Raw genomic sequence first — 23,659 nt, forward strand, 5'->3', positions numbered from 1 at the left:
TGCCCAGCAGAACCTCAGCCGGAGCTTTGGTGAGCTGGCACACCGGGCTTGGGGATACAGAGATTTTTATAGGGTAAAGGGGCAGTTTTCGCGCGGGGGAAACAATAGGTTTCTTATTGGTTAATTTTAAACCCAGCATATAGATTACCTAAAGGGCAAAGTTGTTTTTCACTGTATGTTACTAAAAAAGAACCACATAAAAGCTACATATTTGCACTCTGGTCCTCCTGTTCCTGCTCATTCAGGCATGCCTAGGGACCTGGTCCTTTGTCCTTTCCCAACCGGTTACACCTAACTAATTATCTGAAAAATACCTCTGGTGCCTGCATAGGTTTGTGACATACCTTGGTGGTTTTGCAACTAGGCCTGAGGTTGTTGGGCTGGGGTCTTTCATTCCCCCCTTTGTCTGGAAACTTGGGAACCAATCATGGTTCCCTCAGTCGTGGGCCTATTTGGGCAGACTCTACATCTTGGTAAACAGTAATCCTCAGGGGACAGTTTTTAACTTTTCAAACTTACTTAAAATTGGCCTCCTAGATCCAACCTGACCTGATTTACTTATCTATTCTGGCTTTGTTTACCCTAATTTTAGAAACTTTATTGCCGTAAGGAGAAGGAGTGAAAAGGGGCGATGGCTCGTTCTGGCTGCTTCAGGCTGAAAAGGGGTGTCGAACATGAGGGGGCTCGATGACAGGGGGAACGACGACATGGGGGGACATGAGTTCCCTTTTCAGTTCCATTTGAGGTCTGGTTGGGGAAAAACAGGTTGTCATCTGGGGATGGGTACCTCTATGAGAGAAACAAAAACCATGAGTACTGAATAAGTGTTGCAGCACCTGGAACGTGTCACTGTACATAAGTTCCCTCCAGTTACCAGGATTGTAAACATATCATTTAACTTTTAGGGTTACAGATGTCCTTCCCCTTAGGACACAGTTTAATAATTTAATATTATCTGATCTTGCAAAATCCTTTTACTAGTATGACCTGTGTCTAATAGAGAAATCTAATTCTGTTACTTAGGGCTGGATAACCATACTAGCAAACACCAAGCCTACCTGTGTAGGTCAGAAATATCTGTGGGCCTTAAACTAAGAACTATTCTGGCAGTTCCTTTTGATAGTTATAGTTTACTTATCTATGGAAGTTACATTTAACTATTATTATTATTTAAAATGCACAGGAACAGCTATGTTTTGGCTTTGACTGTCTTTGCTAAGTGTTTAAGATGAAGCAAGTCAAACTGACTTCTGTTTCTATAAGAGTCAGCTGAATTTCTCTGGGAGTCCTCGGGAACTTCACAGCAGCTTCTCAGTTCTGCTAGTGCCATTTGCGCTGGGATGGGTCCAGGCCTTGCTTGACCACGTGGCTTCCCTCGGAAGCATCAGGGATGTCTCCCTTTTCTGATGACCCTCCTCTTCACAGCAAATGCACTGATCGGCTTTCTGTCCTCCACTGGTCTCATTAATCTCCCTGATCAGGAGGTTATGTGGCCTAGAGTTGCAGAGCTCTTTGGAGAAGTACCCTATCCCTGATTCAGACTGACTCAGAGGGCAAGAGCCAAATATTGGTTTTCTTGGCCCTTTAATTTAACTTTAATTTTAAAACTTAATCTTAAACATCTAGCAAATAAGTTTTAACAGCCTTATACTAAGTACTGGGCTTTAGTACCTATCTCTCTATCCTGTAGGTGATAACTCCTTATCTTAAGTTAACCCAGGTTGTGAGTTTTTAAAGCAGTACCTCTTTAAAACATTAACAGGCAATCCTTAGACCATCTAAAAGCAAACTACAAAACAAAACTAACTAGGATAAAAACATATTTAGTTTATGTAATAGCTACCTTGAATTTTGGCAGAGTTATACATTATAATTCCCTGTTTGAGGTCCTGGCAATCGTGACAAAAACCAACTTTTGGACACAACCTTAAATGTACTGAAATCTGGCCTACTTCTTTCATAGTCACTTTTACATGAGATGGGACATAGAGCCTTATCTCAAGTAAGGCGGGGCTCATCATAAGTCTTAAATATTATAGTTCTGAAGCTGATCTTTGTTTTGTAGACATCATTTTACAAAGTCTACATAAATTGTTGCTCAAATTTACATGAATATTAGCTAACACAACATAATATCACATCTAAAACACGAATTAAAGAAAGGCTGAAAGCTTTTAACTTTTTGTAGAAAAGTAGCAAAGTACTTTTGTGTTTTGCAATAAAACCTTTACATTGATCAGGCTCTCATTAACTTAAAAATACATTTAAATGTATGGAACTTTACATAACTTATTGATAATAAGTACAGTTACAGAACACAAATGGTATAAATAAATTTTTAACATGTTTTTTTTTTAAGCCTAAAATTACCATACAATTTTAGAACACCAGTTTGATATAATGCTCTTTCTAAAGCTTCTGCCTTACAGACTTGTATACCTGGAAGATATGAACACATTAATGGCACCAATTACATTGATGTTTTATATTAACCAAGTTTAGCTTTTTAAGAAATAACATAGCACAATTCTCTAAAACAACAGCACTTGTTTAACCAGTTGTTTAATTTCTTTAAGATTACTTGCTCAAAAACTTACACAGACCTTTTTTATATCATTTACTTAAACTTTTTAATTATTTAACCATATAGACTCTTATCCAGAAATCTAGAACCTTTTAGTTTTTCTTTTTATCTGTTAACCTCCTTTTGTTCACATTTTGAAACAATACCTGTAAACCTTTGAATCTAAGCAGATTATTTCATAGACATCAACATTTTATTAGGGCCTTTTTGAACACCTAGGAAAACTTATAAGCTTAATTTCAAAGACATCTTTACTTTCATCTGTTTACCCAATTTAAATTGAACCATTTGAATCACGTGAATCAAAGATATTTGGATTCATTTTTAAATTTTTTTTTTTTATGAGCGCTCCTCATTTGTCAATTTGTCATATCACTGCAGGATATATGGACATACACACATACAGACATACAACACATAACAAGAGTGTGCACACATAATAGTGAAGGCCTTGTAGCTTTTCGAAAATGAGATCTCCATTGTAATGTTTCAAAAAACTCCAGTTGATCAAAAATAGAACTTATCAGAAAAACATTAACTTGTCTGTAGGAACAAAATCATGAGCTCAAAAAAAAATATAGAATCTAAGAAAAGGCAAAAGTCCTAGAAAAATTGACCGGCCAGTAATTAGTAAATGCCATACAATTTACTCTTTGGTTTAATCTGGTTTGAGTTCCCATAAAAAGACACTTTTACCCCTTTTTTTTTTTCCTTGGGCCTGAGCTCCAAGCTGCTTCTGTTTGCATATCAGCTTAAACCCTGGCTGAGGTCTGGAAGGAACTGGAAAACCGGAATTCTGAGCAGAAACTTTATGCCTAAGGTATTTTAACCATAAGTCACAATTTATCTTTTTACATTAGAAAAATTTGCTCACACAAAACTGAAAATAGGATCTTTCTTGATAATATAAAAGACACCATCAGAAGGAGTTTCTTTAGGATCATTAAGCTACTTTCTTTGTTCTGAAGTTTTTAAAGTAATATTAGGTTACATTAAATCGCCTGAAAAATTTTAAAAGAGAACCACACACCACCATGTATATCAAAATTAAGCTTTGAAAATTCCCAAGACTGTTGCTAATTAATGTCATTCCAATAAGCCAGACCAACGTTTTAATTTAACACTTTTTTTAAAATTTTACACAGAGAGAAACAGATACCAAATCATAATTTACTATCTTTACCTAAATCAATGCACTGTATACCTAGTGAAATCTCCTTAGGCTACCCAATTTAAAAACTGATAAAAAATAAAACTGAATGATTGGGAGTCACTTGCCAGCTTGGAAGTAGAGTTTTTTTAATTTTCTATTCTAAGTATTTAAGTTCTCTGGCATGAATTATCTGAAATCACAAACTAAACAATTACCTAACCCTAACTTTTAACTGCAAGATAGTGCAATACTTTAGAAACCCATTCAGATACCAGATTGTTACAATAAAAAAATTAATTTTTGTTAGACACACATTTAACTTAGATTATCCCCAAGAAACAATCTATAATAACCTTAAAACAGACCAGATAAGGGAAAAAAATCTCTCCTAGGTTTTGAACTTCCATTTAATCATGACTTTTATTAGTGGCTAAAACAGACTATTGAAAGTTACCTATGTACCTTAGAGAACCTGGGCAGATTTTACTAATTATCTCATGTCTTTCTTACTCCTACAACCTGAATTGCTAACATTTCTGACCTGCGAAGGAAGGGAAGCATCCAGGAGGAATGGATGCGGGGTTGGGAGTGTTGCATGGCCCATACGGAGGCAAATGTGATTGGGGCTTTCCCTCAGTGCCATTCATCTACCGATCACCCTAGATACCCCTGAGGGCTGTCGGAAGGGGGCTCAAGAGAAAGGAACCTTAAGAATTCGTCTGAGAGTAGCCCAGACCGGAATTCCTCAGTTGTTCCAAACTCTTTCCTCCACCTCCACGCATCCGAGGCAGATCGGGATTAGGGACACTGTGTACTCACGCCAATTGCTCTCCGGGCCCAGACAGAAAAGTTGGAAACGGCTTTGGCAGAACCCAACATGCCTGCTCTGTACTGAACAGGTGATTGAGAGCTGCTTAGGCCGAGAAACCTTTCACCCGAGTCTTGAAGAGTGGCGGCTGCACTAATTGCGTTTAAGTAGCCGTCGGGTGCCCACCTTATCCTCCAGAAAGAAAGAGAGAGAAAGATGCACCTCAAACAGACATGGGGTGCATGCACTTACCTCAGTGTAGAATCTCAGTCTGGGACAGAATTTATGACTGAAAGTTTGGCTCCCATCCCCGAAGCCAATTAATGCTAATTTAATAATGAGGACAGGGTTTTGAGAAAAGTTAAAGCGAGATATCAAAGTTCTTTGATCCCCAGCAGGCATTTCTTAATTGCGGCGGGTGCACTCAGGCCAACTACAGGAAGAAAAGAAAACACTGCTTCCCTAATCTTGCTCACAATTTAGGTTAAAATCTAGCTAAAGTTATCTCCACACCTCTAAGGCAGATTGGAATTTGGGACTCTGCATTGGTCAAACTAAAACAATGCCATCACACTTAACAGAGACACACGGAGACACCCACAAAGACATAGATTCCCTTTCCAGATTCAAACTGAAACAATGAAAGTGGGTGCTGGCCCCAAGCCGACTGGGGCCTTCCCTTCAGACAAGCGAATTGGGGGAGCATCCCCCTCAGATTGGGTCTGACAACACCAGATTGGGAGATTAGTTCTCTTGCTAATGGTCGAGGGTGAGACTCAAAGGGATCGTAATTGATTGTCCCATGTTAGTTTCAGATGAAGGGATTGAATACAGAGACAGAAATAATAACCACAATAACACTGCAATCAGACCAAAGAGAAAGAGTGCTGCGCAACTTCCAAACAGATGGCTTTGGTAGAGCGAAAGTTCCACCATTGCCTACAGATACAGATGGCTTAGATGGAGCAGGAGCTCCACCGTTGCCTACAGATGGCTTAAATGGAGCGGGAGCTCCACCGTTGCCTACAGATGGCTTAGATGGAGCGGGAGCTCCACCGTTGCCTACAGATGGCTTAGATGGAGCGGGAGCTCCACCGTTGCCTACAAAAATCCCTGGGACGTCTCCCAGGGTGGCAGGGGAGAAGTCCGAGTTCGTCAACTCCTTCTCAAGCTGCCCAGAATACAGAGCGACTACGCGTAATCGTACAGATGCAGCGCATAGAAACAAAGTATCAGCCAAGAGTTGCAAACATTACAGACATAAAAGTGACACCAGACAACACAACAGACACGACATGAGCTGGCCAGCTTACCTCCCAGTGATGCCAGGTGGTCCTTGGGCAGGGATCCGGACGGGATGGGGGAGGGGCTGATATTTATCTCGGTGGAACCTCCAAATGAAAAGACCCCCCCCCCCGTTTCCCTGTCCAAGGAGAATCACACAAAACACTGGCTGCAAAAAGCAAGAGGGATTTATTGGGGGACACAGGCGCCTGCGGGTGCCCAGCAGAACCTCAGCCGGAGCTTTGGTGAGCTGGCACACCGGGCTTGGGGATACAGAGATTTTTATAGGGTAAAGGGGCAGTTTTCGCGCGGGGGGAAACAATAGGTTTCTTATTGGTTAATTTTAAACCCAGCATATAGATTACCTAAAGGGCAAAGTTGTTTTTCACTGTATGTTACTAAAAAAGAACCACATAAAAGCTACATATTTGCACTCTGGTCCTCCTGTTCCTGCTCATTCAGGCATGCCTAGGGACCTGGTCCTTTGTCCTTTCCCAACCGGTTACACCTAACTAATTATCTGAAAAATACCTCTGGTGCCTGCATAGGTTTGTGACATGCCTTGGTGGTTTTGCAACTAGGCCTGAGGTTGTTGGGCTGGGGTCTTTCAGTGCAAGCCTGTAATTGCAGTAACTTTGTTGGCTGAGTCAGGAGGATCACAGATTTGAGGCCAGCCTCAGCAATTTAGCAAGACCATCTCAAAATAAAAAATTTTTTAAAAGGGCTGGGGATATAGCTGAGCGGTAAAGGGCACAACCCCCCTTTAATCCCCAGTAACCCCCTCCCCCCAAAAAAGTCATGTTTTATATCTAACAATTTATAACTTTATAAAACTGGGAATTTATAATTTTCAAAAAGATCAAAAACAGTTATATCAATCAGTAAATGTGGTTCTTGAAGTCTGATGGCAGTAGTTGCAAAAATCACACTGGAAGCCAGCCACAGTGGCACATGCCTGTAATCCCAACGTCTCAGGAGGCTGAGGCCGGAGGATACAGAGTTCAAAGGTAGCCTCAGCAAAAACAAGGTGCTAAGCAACTCAATGAGACCCTGTCTCTAAATAAAATAAAAATAGGGCTGGGGATGTGGCTCAGTGTGCACCTGAATTCGGTCTCTGGTAATCCCATCCCCCCCAAAAGAGTCAAGAATCACACTCTATCTTGGTCACCAGGCCTGCCAAAACCTATTTGTGGAAAGAATAGTCTTAAAGCTCTAATTATATACTGTAGTAATTTTGTAGTTCAGGAACTGAGTCTGGTTCATACTTTATTTAACTTAACCACAACAAATATTGAATAAATATACTAATCTCAATTCACTGTAACTTTTCATTTTTTGCAGTACTGGGGATTAAACCCAGGGGCCCTCTACCATTGGGCTATATCTCCAGCTTTTTTGAAGGCAAAGTCCCACAAAACTGCAGAAGCTGGCCTCAAAATTGTGATCCTCCTGCCTTCTCATTCACTGGGATTATATAGGAGCACCACTGTGCTCGACTCATCTATTACATTCTTATTTATACACAGAAATTATTATTTTGTTGGATTGAAGCCAGGGCCTTGGGTCTGGCTAAATTGCCCAGATTGGCCTCAAATTTGTGATCCTACTGCCTCACCCTCCTTAGTAACTGGAAGTACAGGTCTATGCCATGGTGTCTAGCTAGAAATTATTTTACAATATGGTTGAGTAAATTTTGGAAAACAGACAATTCTGAATATTTTGGGTGGCAAAAACGATGAGTATTTCTCCTTCATGTAAACTACAGCAACAGCGTACAAAAACTTAGGAAGACTTAAAAATACTAATTTCTTTACCCATTAAATCAGAATATCTGGGGCCTTTTCAAAAGCTCTCCAGGTATGTAGATGCTTGGATGGGAACCAATAGATTACAATTAGTGGAAAATAATGTCTGTCCTGTTATTTAGAGGAAGCATAACTATTTATATTCAACACTTTACAGAACTACGAAATTACAGCTCCCATAAAGACAGCACAACCCGGGGCACTTGCTTCATGATATACTTTTTACTCACTGAAGGCTGTCACTAGAATTAAAGCGGTCTACTTCTTAAAACAATTAGGCACTGGCTCCTCCCCACGCCACGCCCAGCGCCCCAGTGCATCTTATATGATAGGACCCTTAGAATTGTTTTTCTAAAGAGTACCTTTTAGAGTTCTCACGTGTAGTAAGGGAGAGATTATAAGATTTGGAAAAATTTAGAAGGCAAACAGTAGATAGCCGGGGCCTCGGCGCGTGCTAATTACGCGTTCTGACACTGAGCTAGCTATACCCACAGACCAAGGAAAGTTCTTGGTTAAAGAACCATCTTATCCACGTTTTGAGGATGGATGTCAACTGTTGACACTCCTACATGGGAATATTAATGCAGTTGGCGAAACTGTACCACACAAAACTTTGGAAATATGATTTTACAAGCTGTCTGTTTAATTACCACAGATACCCTTTTAGGACCCAGAAGAAGCAGCTGGTATTCTCCGACCGGGGCACATCTGCGACGCAGGTCGGGAAAGTTTTCACCTCGGCTTCCCTTCCCTAAATATTTGCAGTCACTTACGCTGCAGCCAAAATGTGGACGCTCCGGTTCCCGGGTCAAAACCAACCTTTGAGGACTCTCCAACTGCGACAGTAAGCTGTATTTCCCTCCCCCACCTCCATGCACGTTTCCACTTTTCACAAGCTTCTGTTTCCGGGTCGGCACCCCACAATTATTCCGGTCTTGCGTACTAGGGCTGGAGCGCCCTCCCCGCCCCACACCGTTGCCATGGTAGCCGCCGACCTAGGGCTGTGGAAGTTAACCGGTAAAGTAGGGGCGGTGTCCCTTGCCTGGCTGGGGCTGCGCGGAGCCGGGCCAGTGGGATTACAGAATGGGCTGAGGAGGCGGCGGCTGCCGGAACAAAGTCGACAGCCGGCGAGGGGCGCAACACCGGTCCGGGATTCCGGGACGCGGGTTGAGGAGTGGGCGGGAAGGAGGCTTTGGTAGGACCCGTGGCATGTTGTGTGGACGACTGCACTGGTGCGGGAATCCCTTATTTGCCCCTAGCAGGAAGTGTGGGGACCCCGCGCTTGACACATGGTGACAAGTAGTGAGGGAATCTCAAAGTTGATGGGAATGACCGAGAAAACGGGAGGACCCCTCAAGTCTGGTGAGGATTGAAGCCGAGGAGGCATAATTCCCAGAGGCACACGGGCTTTGTGGAAAAGATTACTATTCCGTTTCCGTATTTGAAAGTGGGGGCTTACTAGGTCTATACATTATCCAGCTTGAATAAATAAAAGTGTAAACGTTTAACATTTTCCATTTTCTTTCTTTATTTCTATGAAGAAATAGAAACCAGGCTTTGAAAATGGAGATGTATGAAACCCTTGGAAAAGTGGGAGAGGGAAGTTACGGAACAGTAATGAAATGTAAACGTAAGGATACTGGGCAGATAGTGGCCATTAAGATATTCTATGAGAAACCAGAAAAATCTATCAACAAAATTGCAACGAGAGAGATAAAGTTTCTAAAGGTTTGCTTCTTTTGCCTTAATTGCTGTGTAAGTCAAAAGAAAAATTGTTATGAAATAAAAAATTTAAAATAGTTGAGTTAACCCATTCAACAGAAAAACCAACCTTATTGCTTACACTTTGTAATTTTATAGTACTACAAAATGTATGTGCTTCTGTATAATGTAACAGTTATGTAAATATTTGTGAATAGTTAGAAATATCGAAGTTTAATGCTTAATAAAAAAAAGTCTGTGCAAGAAATTGTGCTAGGTGCTGAGACTATACAGGGGTAAAAGGTGGTTATTTCCTCGATGACTCATAATTTAATCAGAAAGGAGAGTATATAAGACTAACACTAAATAAAAATTGGCTCATAATAAATGCCAAGTGATTGCCACAAAATTCTATTGGGCAGGGAAAGTTTCTTGGAGGAAATGGCACACATTTGGTTTTAAAGGATGTGTAGGATTTATATAAGAGGGATGAAACTATTGAGTTTCAAGTTGGGAAACAGCATAAACTTAGAAAGGCTAATGGACAATTGACAAAGAGCAAGAATAGAAAGAAAAAAGAATAGAGGCATTTGCCTATGCAGATTCCTGTGCAGAATTAGAGTTGAGATTAGTGTAGTAGATTCTAAACTCTTGTCATTTAAGTTAAGGACAGAATCAAAACTTGATTTTGTAAGATGTGGAAAGTGAAGGGGTTTTGTTTTTCCGTCAGTACTGGAGATTGAACACAGGATCTCACACCTGTTAGGCAAGTACCACTGAGCTACATCCCTAGTTCCTTTGTTTTGTTTTTCTCTTCACTTTTAAACACACACACACACACACACACACACACACACACACACAGCCTCCTTCTCTTCACTTTTTAAAAATTTCTTCTTTTTTAGGTATACATGAATTCCTTATTTATTTATTTATTATTTATTTTATTTTGAAGCAGGGTCTTGCTGGTTTGCACAGGCTGGCCTCAAACTTGGATCCTTCTGCCTTAGCCTCTCAAGTAGCTGGATTACACTTTTGGGCCACTGTACCTGCCTTCTTGTTTTTTAACTTTGTTGCAGTTAAGCTGATTATTTTTTCTACTTTATAGTTTAAAAAGAATAACCAATATGTGGCAAGACATGGAGAGGAAAAATGTATTTTTAATGTTACAACTATTATGCAAATTATTTAAAGATACCTTAACTTTTTTTTTCCCCAGCCCTATTTTGAAATTTATTTAGAGACAGGATCTCACTAAATTGCTTAGCACCTCATTTTTGCTGAGGCTGGCTTTGAACTCAAGATCCTCCTGCCTCAGCCTCCCAAGCAGCTGGGATTACAGGCATGCACCACCCTGCGTGGTTAAGACACCTTAACTATTTAATTGTCTTATAGGATTTTTAATCAGCTGTAATTAATTCAACTAAGATTTCTTGGAGGGTTAAATCTAAAACTATTACTAAAATGAGTTAATTTGAACTAAAGTTTTATCTGTTAGAATTTTAGTAAATAAATTATAGATAATTAGCATGTTTGTAGAAATGTTGTCTAGTAATGGAGAAAAATAAAATTAAACAACTTGAAAAGGAGTAATGAAGCATTTCTAGGTGTTTCTTGTTTTTATTCTGATAGACACTGGGCATGGTGCAAACTTCTAATTCCAGCAACTGGGAATACTGAAGCAGGAGGATCTCGAGTTTGAGGCCAACCTCAGCAACTTACCAAGACCCTGTTGTTTCACAGTTTAAAAAAAAATTAAAGGACTGGGGATATAACTCTGGTAAATATCCCTGGGTTTAATACCTAATACCAAAAAAAAAAAAAAAAAGATATTTGAGAAGGTATCTGATTCTGGATGAATCTTCCCTAATTCTTATTAGCTCATGTTAACATTTCACTGTTTTCATTGCTTTTGCCTTTAAAATATAGACAGGAAGCCGGTAATTTTCCTTAGGTAAGGGATTAATGTTCTTGTGTCCAGAAGCAGTCAGTTCTTTCATTGCTGCATTACTCTGGCGTCTTTCCAACCAGGGAAATTGGGAGCAAAAACAGGAAAGGAATCTGGTATTATATTTTGGCATGTTTTTCTGTTAGTCATGTTTCAAAGATTTTGGTCTCTGTAATACGAAGATATGAAGAAAAATTGAATAAAGGCAAATTTTAAAAACCAAAAGTATAGTTTTCTAATGAATACAATAATGAAAATATACCCTTTAATTTTTAGCCAAATGAATAAATATTTTTGGTAACTTGAAACAATGGTTAAATATTTCAGAATTGATTGTAATAAGGTCAATGTAAAAAATATATTAAAGTTAATTTTTTAATATTTATTTTCTGAGCTGATACACACTTTTTTTTTTTTAACTGGGGGTTGACCCAAGGTCTGGCAATTACCCAGTCTGGCTTGAACTTGAGATCCTTCTGCCTCTACCTCCCAAGTAGCTGGGATTACAGGTGTCCTCTACTGTACCTGATTTACATGCCATTTTTGACAATATATTTTAAAACTATTTCCACAATTAGTTGTACCATTACAAAAGCTGTTTTGTGCTTCATAGTCTAGACAATGAACAAGAATTACCACACATGATTGCATATTTTTGTAAAGTCCCTGTGGTTATAAATTGATATCTCTTATATCTGAAGGTTTTCTAGATAGTTTAATATTTTGCACTCTGAAAAATTTATAATTTCCCCTGAAATTAATGGATTTACTCTCTAGAGTTTAAGACTCAAATTAGAAAATAATTAATTTGCATAAATTCAGATTACTTACTTAATGGTGTTGAAATCCATCCTTATTTGAAAATATAAGGACCTTGGGGGCGGAGATATAGCTCAGTGGTAGAGTGTGTGCTTAGCTTGTGCAAGGCCCTGAACTGGTTCCCCAGTTCAAAACTATAACAACAAAACAATCAGAAAACATAACAACCTAAGTGTCATATGTTAAATTTAACCATAAATCAAGTTTAAAAATTTGAAGACATTTCTCAGCATACTAAGTTTCATTATAGTACATTGTTTCTAAATTTTTAAAATAAATAATCAAATGCCAACTTGATGTAAATTCTATAAATAGTTATCATGAAATACCTTAAAATTTTTCTTAAAATAAGAATTGAAACTAGTCACTTGAGAAATTTTTTTGAAATACATGGAGGAAAAGAAGCTGAGAATATTTAAAAGTTACATAGATATTGTATGTACATGTTACCATATTTGAAATAATTTATTAAAAGTCTGTTTCTTTTGTCAATAGCAATTTCGTCATGAAAACCTGGTCAATCTGATTGAAGTTTTTAGACAGAAAAAGAAAATTCATTTGGTATTTGAATTTATTGACCACACAGTATTAGATGAATTACAATATTATTGTCATGGACTAGAGAGTAAACGACTTAGAAAATACCTCTTCTAGATCCTTCGAGCAATTGAATATCTTCACAATAATAATGTAAGTGCTTCATAATAAGCCAAACTATAGGATGGATCATACTTACTTCTTTGCATGATTAATAAATTTAATGTTGAAAGCAGGACGTTTTAAATAATATACTGTGGTTACTTTGGAAATTAGAGTTTCCCATCTCGCTCAGGGTTTGTTGTAGTGGCTGTGACTATTTGTTTAGTTGCATTCCTGAACTAATTCTTTGAAGTCTATATTCTTTGTCATGTATGTCCTCTGAAATCTCTGTTCAGTTAGCTTAGAGGTTAGTTACCAAGCAGACAGGCTTTTTAAAGTTAATTAATATGAAGTCCTGCAAATATCACCACAGTCCTATTATAAAATATTTTCACCACTCCAAAAAGATTCCTCTTGCTCATTTCACTCAACCCTAATATCTACCCCCATTCCAGGCAGCCAAGAATCTACCTTTTGGCTAGAGATACACCTTTTAAGATATTTATTATAAATGAAATGATATAATATGTGGCCTTTATCATATGGTTTCCTTCACTTACCATAAATTTTTGAAATTCATCTTTGTTGTATGCATTGCTACTTCATTTCTTTTTAATTGCTGAATGATATTCCATTTTATGGATATACCACATTTGTTTATCCATACACCAGTGGATAGACATATGGATTGTTTCCGATTTGGGGCTCTTATAGATAATATTGCTCTGAAAATTCATGTGTAGTCTTTGTATGGATGTACATTTTTAATTTTCATGGGTGTATATCCAAGATGGATCACATGGTTAGTTTTATTTATTTTTATTTGAGATTGTTGTTATTGTTGTTTTATTTGTTTGTACTGGGAATTAAGCACCTAAGGGGACTTTACCACTTAGCTGTAACCCCAGCCCTCTTAATTTTATATTTTATTTTGAGCTGAGGCTGCCCTTGGACTTGAAATCCTGCTGCCTCAGCTTTCTGAATTACTAGGATCACAGGTATGTGCCACCACATCCAGCCTGTATTTTTTAAAATTTTTTTTTAAATTTAAATTACAATTGTTTGTATTATTCTTAAACCACAATCTTTTACTATTTTCTTTTTTAAAGTTTGTTCTAATTAGTTGTACATGACAATAGAATGTACTGACACATCATACATAAATGGAGTATAATTTCTCATTCTTATGTTTGTACATGATGTAGAATCACAGCAGTCCTGTAGTCATATATGTACATAGGGTAATCCTTTTCTGATACACTTCCCCTCCCTTCACTCCCCGCTACTTAAACTAAAGCAACTCTATTCTTCTCTAGTGTCCCCTCCACATTGTGAATTAGCATCCACATATCAGAGAAAACATTCTGCCTTTGGTTTTTCCTGTGTTGTTTTTAAAGAGACGACCAAATTGTTTTCCAAAGTGACTATCATTTTGAATTCCCACCAGCAATGGGTTCCATTTCTTCCACTGACGCCCCAATATTTGTTAATGTCATTGTGTGTGTGTGCATGCACTCTAGAAATCTAACCCAGGGGCTTGTGCGTGTTAGGTGCTTTACCACTGGCCATTACCCCCAGCCCTATTATTGTATGTATGTATGTATGTATGTATTTATTTATTTATTTATGGTACTAGGGATTGTACCCAGGGACACTTTACTACTGAGCTACATCTCCAGCCTTCTTCATTTTTTGTTGGGGGGCCCAGGATCTAAGTTGCTTAGGACTTCATTAAGTTGCAGAAGTAGGGGCTGAGGCTGTAGCTTAGTGGTAAAGTGCTTGCCTCACATGTGTGAGGCACTGGGTTCAATCCTCACCACCATATAAAAATAAATAAAGATACTGTGTATTCATCTGCAACTAAATAAATATTAAAAAGTTGCAGAGGTAGAGGTTGGCCTTGAACTTGCTGTCCTCATGCCTCAGCCTTTGGAATCACTGAGATTATAGGTGTATGCCACTGCACCTGGCTTATTATTGACTTTTTAATTGTTGCTATTCTAGTAGGTGTAAAATGGCATCTTTTGTGTGTGGAGGGTTAATTTTCTTTATTCATAGTGCAATTATCTATGTACAAAATCCTATAAAATATACAACAAAGCTAACAACTATTAAGTGAATTTATCAAGGTTGAGGAATTCAAGATCAACATACCAAAATCAGTTGTATTTCTATATATTAGTAACAATCAGAAATTCAAATTTACAAATATCATTTACAAAATACGAAATAATAGGGAAAATTTGACAAAAGATGTTCAAAACTTGTACAGTGAAAACTAAACATTGATAAGAAATATTAAAGATCATCTAAACAAATGAAGAGAAATTGCTTTTATGGAAGTCTCTATATTATGATGAAAGATCAAGGAAGATGCTTCAAAACAGAATTGTAGGGCTGGAGTTGTGGCTCAGTGGCAGAGCGCTTGCCTGTGTGAGGCACTGGGTTCAAATCCCAATATCACATACAAATAATAAATGAATAAAATAAAGGTCAGTCAACAACTAAAAAAAAACTTTAAAAATTCCAGAATTGTAAAAGTCAGAATTCAGAGAGTGTTTGGTTTCTAATAATATTCTCCCTGTAGTAATAGTGTTGGTTGCTGAAAAGACTGAGAATGTTAAGGAATGGAATGAGAGACTCTTCATGCCCCATGTTTATAACATTAAGGTGTTTGATGGGTATGTGGTGGGCAGAATATGTGAAGTAGTATCATAATGTGCTTATTTATTTCTATTTTCATGCACATTATATACTCAGACCTTGACATAGTGACTGGCATATAGCAGGAACTCAATAACAACTGTGGAAATAAAAAAGGATTAATGTAGTTTGACAGATACAACCTTAAGGAAGCTCAATTAGAAAGGCTTACCCTAAGTTATTTATTTAGTTATTTTGGCTATTTATGGAGGAAGACTGAGGCCAAACAAGAGCAACTTCCAAAGATTTATGGCAGTAGTTTGTATGAACTTTGAAAGATCTCAGATTTCTAATACTGAGACATTTTCACTCATGCTATTACACTTTGCAGATGATGAGTGTATGTCTGTATCATTCATCTGATTAAATTTAAATGCCTTCTTTGCTGTAGGCATTACATTGGACACTGAGAATATTGCTTGAACAAAGCATGTATCTTGCCCTCATGTAATTTACAGTACACTGGGAGTTTCAGACAAGTAAATAATTGACAGTTCAGCATGATAAATATTGTGAAAGGGGAAGTACACATGATGTGAATGTATGGAAGAATAAACATTTAAGCTTATATCCAAGAAAATGGTTGGCCAGGCAACTGGAACAACATCAACAAATGCATAGAGACTGGGAAATTAATATTGGCTCTGGCAAATTTGGAAACTAATATTCTATGGACAAGGGAGGGGAGGTTGAGAAGGTAGGCAGGGGCCAAATCTTATAAGTCCTTTCAAGCCAATTTTTGGAGTTTGATATTTATCCTATGGGATGGGGAATCCTTAAAGGGTGACAAACAGAGAAGTGATATGATCACACATGTGATTTTAGAATAGTACTGTGACTTCGTTGTGGATGTAGAGTGGAAGGGATCAGAATGGATTCAGGAAGAGCAATTGATAGTTGTGTAGTTTTGGTGAGAGAGCTGAGGAGATTTGAGCTAGGAAGATTGTAATAGTGTGAAGGATGGGAAAAAGGCCTTGGTTTTTGGCCTGAGCCATGGGGTCAGTGGTGGCTCCACTCATTGAAATAATGTATTATTGAGAATGAGTAGGTTTAGGGGAGAAGGAGATGCATTTAGCTTTGGATTTGCTGAATTTGAGGGGCCTGTGGTCAGTCTTGTGGGATTTCTTGTGGACTTTCACTCCTGGAAAGTAAGAGAGAGAGATCTTGGTGAGAAACAGAAATGTAGAAATCATTAATGTATGGATAGTTACTAAAGCTTATGAGTAGATGAACCATATATAAAATCAACTCAAAGTTGACTAAAAATTTAAATATAAGACCTGAAACTAAAATTTTCTTTACTAGAAGAAAAAGTAGGAGGAGACTCCATGACACTGATCTGGGCTGAGATATATGTCTCCAAAAGCACATGCAGCAAAAGCAAAAATAGACAAATGGAATTACATTAAACTAAAAGCCTTCTTTCAGTTTAATTTCTTAACCAAAGAAACAACCTGCAGAGTGAAGAGACAACCCACAGAAGGGGAGAAATGTTTGAAAATAATACCTCTGATGTTGACTTAACATTCAAAATATGTAAAGAATTTAAACAATGCAACAGATAAACTGATTTAAAAATGGACAAAGGATATAAACAGATATTTCTCAGCCAGGCTCGGTAGCACTTGCCTTTAATCCCAGTGGTCCTATAATTCCAGCAGCTCAGGAGGCTGAGGCAGGAGGATTGCAAGTTCATAGCCAGCCTCAACAATTATAGTGAGGCCCTGAGCAACTTATCGAGACCCTGTCTCAAAATAAAAAATAAAAAAGGGCCGTGGATATGGCTCACTGATTAAGCACCCTGCGTTCAATACCCAGTAAAAGGAAAAAAAAAAAAAAGTCATACAACCAGGCTCAGTGTAGCATGTCTGTAATCCCAGCTACTCTAGAAGCTGAGGCATGAGTGTCATAATTTCAAGACCAATCTTGGGAACTTAGACTATTTCAAAATTTAAAAAGGTGGGAAGGAGGGGACAGTAGCTCAGTGGTAGAGCACCCTCTGGGTCCAATCCCTAGTATGAGGAAAAAAGAAAAGAAGAGAACCTTTGCACAATGTTGGTGGGAATGCAAATTAGTATAGACATTATATAAAACAGCATGGTGGTTCCCCAAAAATAGAAATTATGGGCTGAGGGATAGAGTACATGCCTAGCATGTGTAAAGCCCTGGATTCAATCCCCAGAAGTAAAATAAATAAGTAAAAAAAAAAATAAACTTTCATATGCTCTATCAACACCACTAATATATATCCAAAGGAAATGAAATCAGTATGTCGAAGATACATCTATACTCTCTTGTTTATTGCAGCATTATTGTTTTTTAAAAATTTTTTTAGTTGTCAGTGGACTTTATTTATATGCAGTGCTGAGAATCGAACCCAGTGCCTCACACATGCTAGGCAATCGCTCTGAGCAACAACCCCAGCCTACATTATTCTTCTTTAAAATATTTTTTTTTAGTTGTAGATGGACACAATATCTTTTTTCATTTATTTACTTTTATGTGGTGCTGAGGATTGAAACCAGAGCCTTGCATGTGCAAGGCAAGCACTCTACCACTGAGCTACAGGTCCAGCCCGGCAGCATTATTCTTAATAACCAATAAATGGAATTAAAACCAAAATGAAATAAGGCACAGGATAAATATAATGTGATTTCACTTATATGTGGAATCTAAACAAGTTGAACTCAGAGTGAATAATGAATAGTTGGGTAGAGAGTATAAGAATATATCTTCAAGAGGGTTAGCTGTGAAAGAAATGAGAAGGACAGTAACTGGAATGGGCCATGGGGATAAAGGAAAGTTAAAATTTCATAAGTGCTTTTGATCTTATAGAAATGTGATTTACCTTTTTAGTATTATGTCTATCCTGGCTATCCTTCCTTCCTTCCTTCCTTCCTTCCTTCCTTCCTTCCTTCCTTCCTTCCTTCCTTCCTTCCTTTCTTTCTTTCTTTCTTTCTTTCTTTCTCTCTCTCTTTCTCTCTCTCTCTCTCTCTCTCTCTCTCTCTCTCTCTCTCTCTCCCCCCCCCTCTCTTTCTTTCTTTTTTGGTACTGGGAATTGAACCTAGGTGTACTCTACCACTGAGCTACATTCCCAACTCTTTTTATTTTTTATTTTGAGACAGGGTCTCACTAAGTTGCAGAGGCTGGCTTTGAACTTGCAATCCTCCTGCTTCAGCCTCCCAAGTAGCTAAGATTACAGGCATAAAACACCATGCTAGGCAGGTTTTATTTAATTTTCAAGTGATAGATAGGTAAGAATTAAAAATATGTAAATATTTTTACATGTGCTAAGGAAATAAATTCATTGTCTTAACTAGATTTTCTCAGTGTAATTTTTGAGAGATTTTCTAGAAAATGAAACCTTATTTTAATGTATTTCATCTTCTGTTTGTTTTTTAGATTATTCACCGAGATATAAAACCTGAGAATATTTTAGTATCACAGTCAGGAATTACTAAGCTCTGTGATTTTGGTTTTGCACGAACACTAGCAGCTCCTGGGGACATTTATACAGACTATGTGGCCACACGCTGGTATAGAGCTCCAGAACTAGTATTAAAAGATACTTCTTATGGAAAGTATGTATATTTTGGGAATCTGCCTGGCCTTTCCAAGGCATCTCTTTTTTGCCCCTAATACTGATATTCTCTGCCCTCTGGATCTAGATTGGGGCAAAGAAGAGGGACACTTCTAAAGGTAATAAAGATCCTATGAGCACCTGTACTGCTGGCAGCTGCTGTTGTGCTTAACCTCTGGTCAAATAGCTACAGCACCAGGAGACAGAGGCAGACGTCTCAGGGTATATCCATGCTTGCTTTAAGCTGAGCCATACCTTTGGAGATCTGCCCCCTCTGTTTATCTTTGGTCTCTACATTTTGCAAAGGTTTTAAATCATTTACCTCCCTCTGCCAGTGTTATAATAGGATCTACCAAGTTTCCTGTTTCCTGGAAAAATGGCACCCTCTTTGCAAAGACTGGCAAATAGTAATTTTTAAATTGTACTGTTCTCAATGACTCAAAAAGGAGCATGGTCTCAGTCTAATGTAAAATAACTATCTAAAATACAAATAATCAGTCTTTTTTTTTTTTGCTATTAATTCCATTTTATTTTATAAGGGTCTTTGTCAAGTTTATCAGTTTGAAAACAATCCATTCATAATCACCACTTAAAGACAAAATCTCCTATAGACTAATGATTTCCATTCTGCTACCTACAGTTCACCTTACTCTTTGCTCTATGATAGCCACACTTCATTTCACAGGATCTGAACTATACAATTATGTATCAGAGACAAAATATTTTTCAAGTTTGCTTTCAAATGATACCTACAAAGAAGAAATGAAGTTTTCAAGTTTACAGAAAAACCATACTACAACAATTGACCAATATAAATATCTTAATACTTATTCTGTTCTATTGATAAGAATACTAATGCATATGCCCCCACCTGTACTTTCCCTATGCTATCATTCTGACACTTAAGAATATCTCAACTTGCAACCAAGATTTACAACCACTGTTCCTATCAATCAAATGGTGATGCACCAAAATCCCAATTCTCATGAATTTTTACATATTGAAATTACATTATTTACTTAAGACTAAAGAACTGGGCCTTACTTTATAAAAAAACAAAGATAGCCACATCAGTTTCATCCATATATATGATACTACCTATTCAATTTATTAAAAATTGTAATAAACATAATCAAACTAGTGCTCCAAACTTATGCTGTTCAAGTGGAAGACACTACAAGAGAAGACACAATAGAGACTGCCTTGCAATAAGAAGTACAAATTCCTTCTATAGAAATGGGAGAAATAAAAGGACAAATCTAGTTGTCTAAAAGACAATTCACTGTACACATTTTATTTACAGTTTTGTACACTGTCTTAATATGAATGGGACCGCTTTTCTACTTGAGCCATTTTTAACCAAAGCAAAATAACCTAAGTAATACAAAGTGTTAAAATACAGCATAAAGATACAAAAACAGACATACTAATTCTAGTTAGGAATGTAATTATGATGTTACATTTTTTTATAATCCACAATTATGTTTAGGAAATCACACAAACATAGATCACTGATTTGAATGAAATGCATAAATTTGTAGCAAAGTTTTGTAGTTACAAAAAACAAAAAAATTACCAAAGAATGCACAAAATTAATGTTTATTCCACCTTTGTGTCATATTCCTGGATCCTTCACCAATGTTACATGAGGAAAAACAAAAGCAAAACAAATGGAAAACTGAAATCAGAATCACTAATGTTATCAAGTAGGGAAACAAATAAATTAAAATCTAGCAGCCATCAGCAAGAGTACAGCAAAGATAATGCTGTCAAAAGAAACAAAGAAAATTGCTAGAAAACTGTATGCATCATACTCTTTCAAACCAGCAAAATATGCCCCTGCATACAATGGAACATAAACTCAATTTTTTTCCTATTAAGGTATAGAAACGCAAGTTCTTTTGAATATTGTGGATGGGTAAAACTTGTTTGTAATGGTAATTCTACTAAGCTAATACAGAGTGGGCCAGGAACACATTTATGGATTCTGGGGATGATGTGGACTGTGAATTCTTTGATTGGGATAGTGGACACTATAATAAAAATTAAAAAAAAAAAATGAACACAGAAGTACAAGACAAAGGCGAATGAGACTTCTCTTATATCTGAGTAACATTTAGATGGAATCAAATTTAAATGCAGTCCACTCTGCTTTTGAAGAGGCTTTGGTTCAGCTCCCAAATCTCGATTGCTTGACGCAGTCTCCTATGAGAATACTCAGAAGGTGTCTTCTTAAACAACAAACCTATTTTTAGTGGTGGAGCCGCTCTTAGTAGCTGTGTCTGCATGGGACTGATAACCAATCACTATCTTTGGAGGAAGTCCTAACCTTTCCTTGTATACTCTCCCTATATGTGTAACAGCCTCTCTGTTTTCACATTCAGTAGTCCATATTGCTATCTTATCACCTTTAGCTCTAACATTAACAACAGCTCCACATACATCATCACTGTAGTCATCAAAAGATTCTCCAATAAGGCACAGCAGTGTCTCTAGCCAAAAACGATCGAGGTCACTTCGTCTCTGCTGTTTGTTCAATGTAATGAGCCATCTTCCGCCCCGTTTGTTTTTCTCGTCTTCCCACATAGGCTCAATACCATCCTTAAAAAGTGAGTAGTCACAGCCAGGCATTAAATTACTAGACAACTGGATATGGTTGTATAGAGCCCAAAAGTCTTCAACAGTATCAAACTTAGAGATCAGTCGAAGGTTTGCTTGCCAAGTTTTACTTTTATCATTTTTAAAAAACCAGAGTGCCCATCTGTTCTGTAGAGGATGTTTTATATAGTGTTCTGGGTTAGCAACCTCCTGATTAGATTCTGTTTTCTCCTCTTCTGTAGGCGGGGGATTAGGAGAAGGGGTGGTTTCCGGTTCCACAGTCGCCATCTTCAAATAATCAGTCTTGAAGAACATAAAGGGGCAATGGTATACAATTTTCTACCACGCGGCCTGCGCAGTGGTTTCATTAATGAGGTTCTAGGCATAAAGTTAGTTAGACGAGATCGAAATAAAAACACAAGACTCAATTACCTTAATTCTATTGCTAGGTCCGAGATGGCTCCCCTCTCTGGTTCGCTCCTCTAGCCGCCCAGCAGGGCAGCAAGGATTACTCAGGGCTAGCAGGAGAGAGAGAGCGAGCACGCCGGGGAGTAGCCTTTTATTAGGGAACCAGAGATTCAGGGGAGAATTCCATCCAATGAAGGTTGAGGGGGGGCTGCACTCCAAGGTCAGGGTCAGCGATTGGGTCCCCGGGGTCAGTGGTCAGGCACACCCCCACACGGATGGGCTCTCTCATCAGGAGAGGGCCGGGAAAAACTTCCACTTATGCCAAAGTGCCTCAGACCCTCAACGGGAGGCACCCGATCACGTGTGAGAATGGCTCCCAACATATTCCCCCTTTTTTGTCTTAAAAATGAGGCGGCGGTTCATTCTCTGGAGTTCCTGGATTCTTGATTGGAAGACTCGCCATCCTATAGTTACAATACAAAAGAGAATTAACAGCAAAGAGAATAATCCAATAATGTACCAAGCGGAGTGTTTAAGAATATTTCCAGGGTTGAATCCATTTAACTCCTTCAATATTTGGTTAGCCAAAGAAGAAGGATCTGAAAAATCAGCTTTATTATTTTGAATGTCTTGGATATGGTGATGAAGTTCCAGAATATCCAAGCTATTATTACTATTTTGCCAAATACCTAATAAATGGTTTTTAACTTTCTCCCAATCCCAGAGAGAAGCATTGTACTTGGCAGCTGTAACACATACATACTTATAATTAGCATGGCATTTAAGCCTCTCCTTAAATTTTAAGGCTGAAAGTTCATTACCTATGTCTATAACAGTTGCCTCTAAGGCATTTAATTTAGTTTCAATCCTTTCATCAATATTTACTTGATTACGCAGAGCCTTGGAAGTATTTTGAGCTAAATTATTAAGAAATTTTGCATGCTGAATATTTTGAGACAACGTCAGAGACGCAGAGACAGTTGAGGCAATAAATGAGACCAGTGCTAAGACACCAACTATTATGACTCCAATAGCACGTTTAGGTCTTGTTAGCTGAGCATGAATTTGCTGCAAGACTTGTAAACCAGCATCAGCATACTATGGCTCTGAAATATTAGCAGGTAATAAAACAAAAGAGGGCTGATGAAGTATCAGTACTCCTTTTACTCCATTGTACCTAGTAATACAATTGGTTAGGTTGCACTTATTACAAGCAATAACATATCTGTCACCCATCCATTTAACTTTTACATTTCCAATAATTAAAACATAAGGAGATTGGACACAAGCTCTTAAGCCATAGCAAGATCCCTCTTTACAGTTCTTGCCGACAAATTTTGGTAAAGGCTTATCTGTAAAATGTAAATACTCTGAGGCAGCAATTAAGCGCCAAATATCTTTTTGAATACCTCCTTCACTATAAGTCAAAATATTACTGACAAATCCTGCAGGTGTCATAGCAGAATTTCTTCGTAATTGTCTTTTATCAATCTTTGGAGACCAGTCTAAAATATACCCACTATCTTTAGACACCTTATGTTGTACAGGAAAGGCATTTACACAATCCATCCATTTAGGAAAGGTGTCGATCTCAATTATAGAACTATTTGGACAGTGGGATATCTGTGG

At 37.8% G+C, this 23,659-nt stretch overlaps 1 protein-coding gene and 1 pseudogene across 1 annotated transcript in view; one reads left to right on the forward strand and one right to left on the reverse strand.

The window, feature by feature from the left end:
* Nucleotides 1–6,625: 6,625 nt before the first annotated feature.
* LOC113178461 (cyclin-dependent kinase-like 3) overlaps nucleotides 6,626–23,659 on the forward strand; it is a 61,405-nt gene continuing 44,371 nt past the window's right edge. The window contains 4 exon segments of the mRNA XM_077801656.1: nucleotides 6,626–8,478; nucleotides 9,176–9,362; nucleotides 12,598–12,792; nucleotides 18,847–19,025. Of these exon segments, the coding sequence (XP_077657782.1) occupies nucleotides 8,420–8,478; nucleotides 9,176–9,362; nucleotides 12,598–12,792; nucleotides 18,847–19,025 (620 nt within the window). The 5' untranslated portion in view covers nucleotides 6,626–8,419.
* LOC144256544 (eukaryotic translation initiation factor 4E pseudogene) lies at nucleotides 20,285–21,910 on the reverse strand (annotated as a pseudogene).

Source organism: Urocitellus parryii, chromosome 1 (assembly GCF_045843805.1).
Source record: "Urocitellus parryii isolate mUroPar1 chromosome 1, mUroPar1.hap1, whole genome shotgun sequence".
Taxonomy (NCBI): domain Eukaryota; kingdom Metazoa; phylum Chordata; class Mammalia; order Rodentia; family Sciuridae; genus Urocitellus; species Urocitellus parryii.